The sequence below is a fragment of the Anoplophora glabripennis genome, unplaced genomic scaffold (assembly GCF_000390285.2).
Source record: "Anoplophora glabripennis isolate ALB-LARVAE unplaced genomic scaffold, Agla_2.0 scaffold977, whole genome shotgun sequence".
Lineage (NCBI taxonomy): Eukaryota > Metazoa > Arthropoda > Insecta > Coleoptera > Cerambycidae > Anoplophora > Anoplophora glabripennis.
Genome location: NW_019417051.1, coordinates 52,044 through 66,212, shown reverse-complemented (window position 1 = coordinate 66,212; position 14,169 = coordinate 52,044). Strand labels below are relative to the sequence as shown.

Genomic DNA, 14,169 nt, shown 5'->3' with positions numbered 1-14,169 from the left:
TACCTAATCTAGAAATAAAGTGAATTGAAATACAAATTAATTTTTTTCATATCATTTTACGTCTCGATTAGACTAGAACAGCGTTTATTTTTTATTTATTGTTAATAATTTTTCAAAAATTTTTATTTTCATTGTAACATGTATTTGTCAATATTTATGGATAATATTGTTTACATTATTACTTTTATACAAAAAAAAAAATTATAGAAAAGGAGTCAAAATACTGAACTTCAAAAAATAACTATATTCCACATACCGGGAAAAATCGATACTATCATTTTATCAAACTGGAATATTTTTTTCTTAAAAATATACAGGGTGTCCGGTAAGTACCTCCTAATCTCTCGGGAGTGTATAGGGGAGGTCAAAATAAAACTAGTCCTTCCTATAATTTTTTTTCCTAATGTGCCCCCTAACGGAGTTATGGGGGGTCAAAGGGGTACCTAGAAATTAACGTTTAGGGTTATAACTTTGAAACCACCCTGTATATTTTAATAAAATTTTCGTACGTTGTATTACACATGGAGCTCTACGATTTGATGCTAAAATCAACTTTTTGCTATTATCAGGTGTCCAGAAACGGACTGGCCCTATCACAATTTTTCTCAAAATTTTGACAGAAGTAATTTTATCAAACTGAAAATATTATTATTAGATACTCTGAAGGTTTTTCTTTAAAAATGGTACTCTTTATTTATTTCGAAAAAATGAACGGTTTGCGAGATAAATCGGTTTTGAAAAAAATTGGTAACAAATACAACAACAATTAAAATTTATTTTTTTTACATATTATTTCATGCATTTAATTTCTTTAACTTTATCAAGTCCAGAAATCTTTGAACGGGTTGGCTATACTTTATGAGCAAGTAGTGACCAATTAAAAATAACATTTGAAAAATAACTTACTTACAAGACATGCAACAAAGAACATTCAACAATGAACAAAGGTACCTAAATGTTACTTCGGTAGATGTTCAAAATGAGCACCCCGTACTTCAATGCACTTTCTAATCCTACGAATGTTTTCCCGGTGCACTTGAAATAATATTCCGTGATTATTGCGGAGATGGTCACAGTTCTGTGTTAGCCTCAGCAGAAGTTCCTCTCTACTATTTACGGGTGTTGAATAAACGTTATTTTTTAAATGACCCCACAGAAAAAAGTCTAATGGGTTTAGGTCGGGCGACCTAGGTGGCCATAATACAGGTCCGCCTCGACCTATCCATCGATCACCAAAAACATTCGTCAGATGTTGACGTACTAAACGATCAAAGTGGGGTGGTGCACCGTCATGCATGTACCACATTTCAGTTCTTATTTGAAGGGGCACTTCTTCTAACAAAATATTTAGATTTTCCTCTAAAAATTGCAAATAAAGAGCACCATTAAGTCTTTGCTCCAGAATAAATGGACCAATCAAATGATTCCCGATAATGCCAGCCCACACATTCACCATAAACCTTTGTTGGTAGCGAGTTTGAACTAAAGCGTGAGGGTTTTCTTCATCCCAGACATGTAGATTATGCGAATTAATTATGCCGTCTCTTGTAAAACCTGCTTCATCGGTGAACAAAATAGATGTACCAAAATTATGATTCCGAATATGATGCTGTAAAAACCAATTGGCGTATTGAAGTCTTTTTGGATAATCATCTGGAGACATAGCATGTACTTTTTGGATGTGGTACGGGTAAAGCAATTGTTCTTTCAGAGTTTCATGTACAGCCCATTTTGTAACATTGTTTTGCGCCGCAAGCTTCCTTATGCTATTTGAAGGATTATTAGCAACGTCTTCCAATATTTGTTCCTCTACATGAGGGTCTCGTACTCTCCTCGGGGCTCCTGCTCCACCACGGCGTGGCAAAAAGCTTCCTAAATAAAGGATTCGGAAGAAATTAGTTTCACTAACGTTTTTCACTATTTTTTTTTACCTGTTTCTCTTAAACTACGATCAACTCTTTCAAAAGTTTTTGGACTCGGCAAATGTCGACCCGGAAACCTTTCCTCATAAAGTCTTCTTGCCTCCACGGAGTTGCATAATGCTTCCCCATAAATTAGGTGCATATCAGCATATTCTGCACAGGAATATTCTTCCATTTTTAAATGTTATTTCTAACGGCTTAAAACGAATACCACAATAAAATTGAATTTTTATTCTGTCACGCGCCTTTGACAAGTACTTTAAAATCAACAGGGTCTAACAACGAAAACAATAGAAAAGAACTCCATGGAGACAAGAGCAATAATAATTTGTAGATGTATTTTGGTCATAGATGTTGATTTTACAAGAAACGGCATTATTCATTCCCTTAATTCACCACCAGTAAATGTTTATGGTGAATCTGTAGGCTGGCACTAGCGGGAATGATTTTATTGTAAAAAAATAAATTTTAATTGTTGTTGTATTTGTTACCAATTTTTTTCAAAACCGATTTATCTCGCAAACCGTTCATTTTTTCGAAATAAATAAAGAGTACCATTTTTAAAGAAAAACCTTCAGAGTATCTAATAATAATATTTTCAGTTTGATAAAATTACTTCTGTCAAAATTTTGAGAAAAATTGTGATAGGGCCAGTCCGTTTCTGGACACCTGATAATAGCAAAAAGTTGATTTTAGCATCAAATCGTAGAGCTCCATGTGTAATACAACGTACGAAAATTTTATTAAAATATACAGGGTGGTTTCAAAGTTATAACCCTAAACGTTAATTTCTAGGTACCCCTTTGACCCCCCATAACTCCGTTAGGGGGCACATTAGGAAAAAAAAATATAGGAAGGACTAGTTTTATTTTGACCTCCCCTATACACTCCCGAGAGATTAGGAGGTACTTACCGGACACCCTGTATACTTTGAGCTTCAAAATCCCTTTTTTATTTTTTCTCTAGCCATTATTTATAAAAAAATACGAATTTAAAGTTATTTTTACAAAAAATTGTTTTTTCAATCACATTTTTTATATTTATATTTTTCTTTAAAACTAATTGCAATTTGATGACTCGGAAAATTTTACCCCAGTTTTGATATAAATACGGTTTCTTTATCAGAATATCAATAATCAAATCTTTATCAAATAAAGACATAAAGGTTCAGTGGGGAAAATCCCAATTCGCACTAGTGTGACCTTTAAAGTGGCCCACCTCAAGTGTGACCTTGGAGGGTTAATAATATTAATTAATAATAATAATTGAATTTTGGCAGTATCAAAAATGGATAATCGTTGAATTTGTGCAATTTCTAGGTTGAAGGTTTAACAAAATTGTGGAAAAAGAACTGTCACAATAATTGTAGACGTGCATAAAAGGTATTTTCTTATAATTTCTCAAAAAATGTATTACTTTTATTGCAGTACAAGTAATAATGTTGTTCAATTGAAACCGTTGTCGATGGCGGCCAACAGCAGGACGGGCCTGAGTGTTCCGCTCGCGAAACCGCCCCCACGGAGGCTAGCCCGAGAACAACCGGGGCGTACTTTAAAATGCACCCACCTGCGACACACGCTGCACGTCCAGTTGGCGGGGTCCTCGTCCTCGGCCAGCTTGCTGTAGCTGGCGCAGTCCTCGCACACCCTCTGCGTGCACTCGGCACAGGTCCTGCTGAAGTCGTCCGGCTTGAAGGCCTTCAGACAGACGCGGCAGGCGCCCGCTCTGCTGGGCGGTTTGCCGGGTTCCGGCTTGGCGGCGACGGGTGGGGTGGAGGGCGCCGCCGCCGCCCCCTGTTTCTCCTCGATGGGGGGCGTCGCCTCCGTGTCAGGTATCAGGGAAGGCCGCGGAGACATCTTGGTCACTGCGAACAAGGGCAATTAGTCAGACACGTTGGCTGCGGACAGCTGCGGTTCGTGGGCATTTACATAAACACTGGCAGAAATTTGATCTGATTTCAGAAATGGCTAAACTTAATGGAAAATTCATTTATTCACTTAGCAATAATTGTTTTTCTTTTAAGTACATAATATATTCAAATAGTTATGCTTCTTTATTTAAATACAGAAATACACAGGGCGTGGTTCGGTTCGGCTGGACGCGGCTCGGCTTGGCGCGGCTCGGCTGGGCTTGGCGCGGCTCGGCTCGGCTCTGTATAAATACACCTTGTATTTGGTCTAGTTATCATATAATCATTTGTGCAACTTTATGTAAATACACGAATGCTCTCTGCATCAATGGGAAGAAGGTCATATATTTTTTTATGTCCATACTAGCAAATTCGCTTAACACATCAAGCAAAGCATACGGCTCGAACCATATTTCATCGATCGGCTTGCGATAAATTCCTGAATTTCAGCTCGATCGGACACGATTACATGCGAAGGTGGCTTATAACTTGATTATATTTAGATGTGGGCTGTGGGAGTTCGCAAGAAAACAACATCCTCCTACGTGTCACCATAATTTATCCGCATCGGGAAATTTCATAAATTATGTCGAGGTTTGCTCCGGCCGTTAATATCGGCATTAGCGCAATTAAATCCGGATCGAAATGAAAATAATTCCGGGGCATTTAAATGAACTGAGTCGTTCCGCGGTTACCTCCGGAATTAAGTTCTTCAGACGATACGGCTTGCTAATTGGTACGTAGAACTGACTAGGATCCCACCCTTGTGGTTCGCGATTAATTTTTGTGAACGCCGACAACAGGTAGAACTAGCTTTTAATGAAAATAGGATTTGTAATGTTTTAATAAACTCTCGGAGACTCACTGATACAAATTATGGAATTTTACGTCGGTTTTTTACGTATTCGCAATGGTTTTTATACACAAAAATGCTTATAATTACGCTTTTGAGTGTATATATTTTATTTACGATGTATTACTTTCTACATGCGTTGTGCCGAACCGCGCCAAGTCGAGTAGAGCCGCGCTCCGTCGCACCATATCAGCATAAATTCATACGCCACACAAAAGAAAACAGTGTTAATGTAATTAAAATCTTCTCAAAATTTCACATTCTTGTATTATTTGCCATTTCCAAAATATTGCTCATAAAATCATTTTAAAGACAAAGCTGCAAAGTCTATTATTTTTTTATTACGTGTATGAAAATCGTCTCTACCACTTGTTCTAGTTGGTGGACTAGAACTGGTTGGTATATGTTGGAAAAAAGACATAGTAGTAGCTTCTTTAAAAAATACCCATCTCAGTGGTCAATGTACCGCGAGACAGATGATGCGGGTTCAGTTCCCTGGTGAGGAATAAAAGAAACTTACTACTTCCAAGTGTCCCCAAACCCCGCAAACCCCTCTCTCACTCACACATATTCCAGGACTTAGTTAGATACCAATACTAGATGTTCAATATACACATTTCGTGCCTTAAAATTTTCCACGTTATTTTCGGAATATTAAAATATATATTAAGGTAAATATACAGTGTGGACCATTTTGGTGATGCTTGGTTTGTGGCATTTTGGAAACTATAAGAGATAGGAAAATGGTTATATGGGGAAAGGTTTAAACAGTTCCGTTGCTAACTTAATGGCGATTGTAGACCGGTCCTAGCTGTTCAAGCTTTCGAGTTATTTTAAAGAAAAAGTAAGTCTGTAACTTTTTTATTTAGAGGAATTTTTAAAATCTGAAAACACTTTTTTACAGCAAGTTTTTGATTTGGAAGCTGAGCAAATAGAGCATTTTTTGGCTTTTCAATAAAGTAATATAAGTAAGAAAAAATTTCAAAAACAACCTCAAAACTCAATATTTTAATAAATCTGGCAACACCACATATTTTTTCCAAACCCTTTTAGAAATCCTGCTAATTATTAAACTTTGGGAATGTTTATTTCCCTATTGCATACTTTTGTAGACGATGTTGGATTGTTGTTGAAATAAAATACGTATTATTTGATTGTCGCGGTTATTATCTTTTGCATAGTTTTTAGCTTGTGGCTCTTCAAAACTTCCAAACATTCTCAAATTGGTCATAAGAATTTCCCAATATAATTAATTAATATAATTTATAAAAACAAATATCGTATGGGCTGTATGTACATTTTATTTTTACTATATTCAAATATTAGTGTCAACTCAGTTAGGTACTAACTTATTTTAACAAAATTATGACGCCTATCAGGAACTGCCTCATTGATCAATCAATATTCGATCCATTTTACGCATTATAGACCGGTATTTAGCGAATATGTTAAATTTTTACCCTCAAATTGTGCTTTATAAGGATGATAGATTGCAATCGAACCTGATCGTCATTCGTTATATAATACGCCTACACTGAGAGCCCCAATTCTCGGAAAAAGTGTAGTTGCAATCAAGGCAGATGAAGAGGTGGGTCATTGAAAGGAAATGGGGAATTAGATAATTAAAGGAAGCAATCTATTGACACGGAAAAGCATCCGCAAAAACTCATCAGCGGTTATAGCAGCAGTCTAGGAGAGCTCGTTGAAACGAGCGGTGTTGTTTTTGATGCGGTTAGATTGGAAATTTCTTTTAATGCGTCGATTTTTGCACTAATTGCACCGATTTGGAAAGTTAGAATGACGATATAACTTCGAAATTATTTTAACAGTAGTAAAATTACATATAAATACAATATATATTCCGTTATAAAAAAATCATGAAATCAAAATGTTGAAATCTCACAACCTTGTCAGTCAATACGAAGCAAAGTAATACTCACAGAATGTAAGCGTAAAAAGCTACGCTTAAATTAAAAAACTATCGATTCCTTTTGCAACTTCCATGAAATAGTATAGACCGGGCGAGAACTCAATCTCGAAAAGATAGGAAATCTACAAGTTGGAGCCAGCTGCGGAATCCCTAAGCTCCGTCACTATCTCCTAAATTAAAATTGCCAAATCGCTAAATGCGCACTTCACTATCTAGATAAATACGTTCTTTCCTATAAAGCTTGTTACACCACCTGGCACCCTTACTCGACTGCGCTTTGTCTTCGCTCCGCGTAGTTGCACCATACCCATTTTATTTTCGAAATACTGACATAGGTGCAAATAATAATTTTTTTTACTAATTAACATCGACATTAGAAAGTCGGTCTGCAGGTGGAAAAAATTTCTTGCTTCAGATGTGCAACATTTGATTTTAAGATATCGCACGTTTATACAGGGTGTTCGGAAATAGTGGTACTTCCCTTTGAGGGTAGATTTGTCCACTCAAAATAAGATAAAAATTTCATAAAAACATGGGTCCGCAAATCCACGCGTTTGAAGATGACTTTAAATAAATCGGTTTTTGCCAATAACTTTTAACTGCTTTGTGGGAGAACTACTAAGAACCATGATTATTTGGGGGTATTAGTTGATCCAGGTTATAACCCATGGCGTGCAAATTGAGGGCCACATTTTTATAAAAAAAATGAAGGTACTAAAGGGCAAAGAATTAGTACAAAAATATCCAGAAATTAACTGAACAATTTTTTTTTGATAAAAATGTCATAGGTACCCCCCTCCCTCCCAGTTTGCATTAATATTCCTCTTTAAACGATCTCCAAACATAATTGAAAATGAGAACCTCAAGGGGTACACTTAATGAAAACCGTTGGCTTTATTAGCCAAAACTTAATATCGCCAGAGCATAATAAATATGGGATAGACAAACAAGTTTTAGTAGTTGTCTAACAAAACCAACTGGGGCCGCTTGTATTGCGACAGCGCATAATATTTTAGCTTCTCTATGTATAACGTATATACCTCTTCCAAACAATTTCCATTTTACATAAAGAGTGGAGCGAAGTTGTTCCAGTTATTAGCGCGGTAAACAAAAAACGATAACAAGAGTTGAAGTTCTGCGAGCGAAAATTTGCTTTTCTTTGTGCTGCTGTAAGCGGGCGAGGAGAGCTAACAATAAGTAAGGGTGAAGTAAAAAAAGCTCTACGAAATCAGTACAGATAAATCTGCTTGCGAGTCTCAAGTAGAATGTTGTAGATACGTACAGACAATGAGTGTGAATAGATAATAGATTTTAATGAAATTATGACATGAAATATTTCAATAAAGATCTCGGAGACTTATCTATAAACATTGTGAAAGTTTACATAGATTTTTAAACTTGGCTTGGCGCGGCTTGGCTTGGCGCGGCGCGGCTTAGCTCGGCTTGGAGCGGCTCGGCGTGACCAAACTAACTCAATAGAGTTAATTTCCACGCGGATTTCGATTAGATTCCGCGAAGGTTAACCGAGTATTACAATCGGGGAGCTTATAACTTCTCGCTGCCCCCTTCTCGCGCCTGTGAAATTAAGATAATGCGAATTTGAATAATTAACACGGAGCCACAAAGAAACAATTATGGCTGGGAGTCCGGACCATTTGTCTACGTAAAAAATGGAGGGTTGTCAATTGGGAGCGAGTTGATAAATGGGCTTTACGGGTTTAAATATAAATATGGCATTAGTGGAGTTTATTGCAAGCCGGGAACTCGGTCCCGACTTGTATAATGGATTATAATTTTACAAAGCGGTCGACCGGGAGTTATCGATTACCCACGGCGCAGCGGCGGGGCCTAGGGGGAGGCAGGGAGACGGTGCCGCCCCGAGAAAAAATGAACAAAAAAAGGTGATCATTTCATAAGTCCGATTGCGCCACAGCGGTCTCAGCGATAATGTTTTCCAAAAATTAAACTAAAAAAAAATTTTTTTTACGTTTTTTTAGATATATTTGATAAACTTCTTGATCAGAAACGAAACGTCTGTTTAACAAAAGGTTTTGGTATTTTATTTAAAAGAATTACGAAATCTCTTCAGGAAATGACCGAACTTTTTGAACTATGCGCCAATGAAGATATTTATAGTGACATGTGGTTGGCAGCATTGCGTTGCATGTAACCTCTGTAACCACATGTTCTTGAATTGCCGATATCTCATTTAGTTTTTGTGGTATTGTTATTTGAATGCAACGTATTTATGTATTGGTGAAAGATAATAAGAATTCAAAAAAAACTTTGAACAATTTTTCGTGTGCATTGTATGGTCCAAAATGTCTGTGAAGTTATTTTAAAAACGTATTTTATGCTCAACAGGTAGGGTGTCCCACGAATTCGAATTTTGCAAGGTCAAAAGGTCACAAATTAAATTTATCGCACCCATAGGTCATTTTTCAAGATATAACAAACATGCAAAAAAATTTTCATGAAAATCGGTTTAGTCTTGTACTGTCGGCAGAATTTTGTCCAAATGGGCACACTGGGCGCTACTGCTAACGCCACTGTGTAAATAGTAAATCGAGCGCACTCATCGAAGGCGGTTAAGAAACTGACACCCTAGATGAGAAATTTAGACCTAGCTTTACTACCTGCGAAAAAGACGCGCCTAAACTCAGAACAGAAGTGATTTTCTATGGAGGAACATCTGAAGCGAAAAGCCCTAAAATGAAACATTAACTTCCTGCTCCTTTTTAGAGCCGAATGCTTACACTGGAGGCAGCACTAGGCCGTAATTTATGGAAAGTGGCTGCAGCATTGTGCGCATTATGTGTAGAAAATTGCGTTATATGACATGGCACTAAGAGACAGGGAGGCGCCTCGGGACACCCTTTTAAATTAAATATCACTCCCGATTTAATATTCCCGTAAGAAAAAATGCGCCCGGCACATTCTTCTAATTTCGTACCAAAAAAAAAAAGTGTACGGCGCAGTAAATAAGGGAATACTCGAGGGGAAAATCCCGAGGCCACCCTTGAATTATAATTTTTATTCTGTTATGTACGGAATTATTGCTTGTTTAGCGTTTCACTGAAAACATAAAACAAAATTGTAAACAGGGGTTTTCGCATTTTACATTTTGTTGGTTGTTTTGAGTGTTTGAATTGATAGCATTGTACAGGGTGCCTCAAACTCGATAGTATGCCTACTGTGTGGATACAAAAAATTTAAATTTGGTATACGTGCTGTTAAATGGAATGATTTTATTTATAGTCCAGACGGTATCTGTTTCAAAGAGTCCATATTTGGGTGAATCGTAAATCCACGGAGATTTTTGGCTTTTTGGCTTTCAAATATCACTAGAAATGAAAATTTTTCTAGGCGCATAAAAAAAACGTGGGCTTAACTTTTGGCGGCACAATATGTTTAAAAAATCGAAAAATGTCATATTTTTCTTCCTATCTAATTATGTATCTTTTCAAGAGTTGATTCTAGGCGAAAATAGAAGAGGAAAAAATTTTTTGTAATTAGATGTTTTACAAAACATGACTAGTTACAAATGGAATGAATCATGATTATTATGGTAAAAATGAAAAAATTGGGTTAAAAAACAATACTTTTTAGGAAATTTTTTTGGGGTATTTAAGTTGGATGTAGGATCTTTATACTTGGCTCAAGAAAACTTCATGTTATATAGAATTTTATCAAAATCGGTTCGATAGATTTTGCATAATAATTTTGCAATCCAGATTTTGAAAAAAAAATTGCAAATTTTCAAATTTTTGCACAGCAAAATCCAAGGCCCTTAGATACTTGAAAATTTAATCACATATAGAAAGACTCTCAAGCTTTCAAACTTTTTCAGAAAAATTCTAATCCGTCAATTAGGAGAGCACTGGCGTTTGTTTAAACATTGGTCGAATTTTTGTACTTATAAACAATTAGAATAACTACAACAAATTTTTTAAAGCAGGTTTTAAGTTATTGGAAAGACGCTTCTTTAAAAAAATAAAACAGATCGATTGGTCAATTAGTTACGTAGTTATAGCCGATCAAAGTTAACCGTCATTTACACTAAATGTACTGGGACATCCGGGCTAATTTTTCGAAAAACACCTTTGGTTTTCGCTTTTGCGAGAAATATAAGAAAATCGTACGGGTGGTGGTGGTGGGGGAAGCAGAGAGCGCGGCCGCTTCGGCCTGCTCGAAATTGAATAGGCGAGTTCAAAACCGCGATGCGCTTAAAAATTTTTAAGGCTAGTACCTGAAGGACATCTCGGCCGACCCGGAAGGGCACTACTATGAATAAAATAAATCGGTTTCGCCCAAAGAACCGTTTTGTTCTTATTTTTTAAAAGTCCCGTTTACTTTGGAACGCATTTGTACAGTTGAATTCCACATATTTTTTAATACCGCATGCGGAGGCGCACGAGAACCCGGCGGAAGGTTATTTACGGCCCCTCGTTTCCGCCGTTATGACTTATCACCGAGGCAAGAATAGCCTCATCGCTTCTTATGTAAGCAGTGGTTTCTCCGAGTGGAGTTTTTACCAAATCCCCAATTTGTTGTGCGGCGAGAATCCTTTAGCGGTGTTCATCAGACCTACAATTATATGTCGTTTCCGTGGAGATAGGCAGAGCCTGTTGAATAAACCATTCATCAACCCGCGACGAGGGCGAAAAAAAATTGCCTAAGAATCAGGCCTGGAAAGAACCACTTTACATTATCCCCGACTTGATGTATTGTCCTGTGTTGTGCTTGTTTATATATTTTCTCGGTTGGGTACACTAGAATGTGTGAATGTGATAGTACTTAACTTTCCAAAATTACGAATATTAGTTAGGCATGGAAAGTTTGCGCATGTATACAACGCAAGTAAAAAGCTTACCTTAATCGCACCCTGTCCAAGGTTTATTACTAAAACCTGCTGAATATTTAAAGAAAATTCGAATTGATTGAAAAACTGTTACAGTTTAAACCGTATGAACGTCGTAAATAAATGGAATTAATTAAATATAAGGGTAACCATGCTCTTTACAGCAACAAATAAACCGGTTGCTAAAAAATTAAACGCCTGTGCTTTGCGCAATATAATTACACTGAGGGAAATGTCTTTAAAAATTCGTATAAATTCCTTATCGAAGGATTAAAACCCCCTATTAAATTACATTCTGTTGCATAAATCCGAGGAAATTTAAAACCCACCGCAACTGTGAATAAGTCTCTTTCGCATGCAGCAAAGCAAAGCCCCGAACAAAACGCATTCATCGTAATCCGTTACCTTTGTCCTGGGCCGTGAGTAGAGAGGAAGAAAGTGTTTGCCTTAACTTTCCGAAAGTCGTTCCCCCTTCGGCTGCTTCTGCGGCAGTATTTCCAGCTCCAGGCTCGGTCGCCACCATCTGCAAATAAAAAGGAATTTTCTCTATACATTGTAACGGTCAAAAGCGAGGAAAAATTTAAAGAATGGTCGGGATAAGCGCCCTAGGCTTTATTTCCCCGAAAGTGCAGTACCGGAGTTCTTAAGTGGCTACTCTGTGGTAAGCCGTAATGTTATTATTGGAGTGCACAATAAGGGGAATAGGCATAGTTCTAGCGCTAAATTTAAAAAAATAATAATTTTTTTTCTTGTATAGAAGGAATCGAAAGAGGTAGTTCATTGGCACACAGTGATAGTTCTTTCGAAGCTATCGAAATCATCTAATTCAATTCTAATTAAAAATTACTTTAGATTTGATAATAAAAATAGCAGCGACGTAACCTGATTATGGCCCTTCAGAGACAAAACGTCGAATTGGAAAAATGTTGATGCCATTGGATAGAGCGAAAAAAGTGTCAAATAAAATATGCCATTTATTTTAAAATTCGTTTTCAAATAAAGCCAGAAAGAAATAAAACGATTTTGCAAAATTTCGAGTTTGTCCGGACATCTCCGGTACTACCCAGAATTTTAAAACTTTCTAAGCGGCACATTGTTAGGTATTAAAAAACAAGTTTTTTCCTAATTTGAGCCACCCCGTATCTCTGACCGTTTCCTAGATCCTAATGGTATCCCATCCTCATCTTGGACATACTGTATATGAACATATCAGCGACCCTGTATTTTTATACTAAGTTAACCTACGCCCATGGCGACAATAAAATTGAATAAATAGTTCGGAAATAAAACTGTAAAAACTACAATAGCGTACCAAATTTCAATAAATTATCTCTCCTGGTTCATGTTACATGCAGGCATAAACCAATTTTTCAACAGGAATAACAATTAATTCGTCCATATGTATCTATTTTAATTAATATATTCAATTAATAGCTCAGATTTCCATGAATTTAAATGTAATTTTCATGTTTAAAACGAACGCATTCATATTTATATTTTATTTTGCTGTAATTTGATAATAAATTTTCAGTAAATTGGTTACGCGTTTGAATTAAAAAATATTTACCTATTACATTTTTCCATTTTCAAGTACATAAACTAATGCAAAAAATTAAACGGCCAAAAGACTGACTGTAGGTATTTAGATGACAAATGATCGTATCGGGAATTAAAAAAGCATCTTGAAGCTTAAAATTCTAGTTTTTGGATCTTTCGATCGAAATTTTTTAGGAGTTCCGGTTATCAATAATTTATGGTTTTTTAGAAAATTGACGGCTAAATTAGAAACATTCACGAAATGACTAATGTTAAGTATGACTTTTACAGTCCGATATACCCCGAAGAACCCTGTGAAGTTTCATCTCGATCTAACGAACCGTTTCTTTGTTTCAAACAGTCAAACTTTTGAAAAAAATTAAAGGGTCATGTTTTTTGAGCTTAAACACTTCTTAACCATGATGAAATTGTAAAAAAAAAAATTTTGAGGCTTTTTCACACCTTTACCGCAAATAACATTTAAATTGATGGTAAAGAAAAATTTCAAAAAATTTCGAAAAATTTCCAAAATTTTTTCGAAAATTTTACACCTGTCATTTTAAGCCAATTACATACTGTAATTTCGACAGTAGGCAAACAAAATTAATAAGTGGAATTTTTTTTGACAGCTATCATTTGGTTCAAAAATCAGTACCTATCCAGAATTTTGTTTTGTAATGTTTTTATTTATTTTAAAATAATAAATAGATACAAATAATTATTTACCAAATATTTGTTCCGAGATTTCTTCTATTAACGCTAAAAGTTTTTGAAATTCTGGCTGGAACTCTTCTCTTCGCAACGGAGAGTAACGAGGAGCATAATTATTACCTTTATTTTACATTTCCGTCAGATGTCTGTGTTTCATAAAATATATGTAATAAATTTGATGAAATTTTGTTCTGCTGAGCCCTGGTTTTACGTAAAAAAGATGGGATATCTTCCTCCAAAATCTTTGAATAGCTGCGAAAAGGTTTTTTTCTTGATGCGGACTGATTCAAGTTTTTTTCAGTAAATATGGCAAATACTTTAAATTTTTATGAGACATAAGAATGTCCTCTATTTTGGTGCAAGAATTACATATACTATAAGGTTTTAAATTAGTTTTTTGGTTGTTCACTGCCATGATTTAATTGTAAACAATTAGAAGCTAGAAAA

At 35.9% G+C, this 14,169-nt stretch overlaps 1 protein-coding gene across 1 annotated transcript in view; it reads right to left on the bottom strand.

The window, feature by feature from the left end:
• LOC108914893 (regulating synaptic membrane exocytosis protein 2) overlaps positions 1-11,940 on the bottom strand; it is a 77,576-nt gene extending 65,636 nt beyond the window's left edge. The window contains exons 1-2 of the mRNA XM_023455872.1: positions 11,881-11,940; positions 3,489-3,786 (exon numbers count right to left, since the gene is read on the bottom strand). Of these exons, the coding sequence (XP_023311640.1) occupies positions 3,489-3,778 (290 nt within the window). The 5' untranslated portion in view covers positions 3,779-3,786; positions 11,881-11,940. The remainder of the gene's footprint in view (positions 1-3,488; positions 3,787-11,880) is intronic.
• Between the last annotated feature and the right edge of the window lie 2,229 nt (positions 11,941-14,169).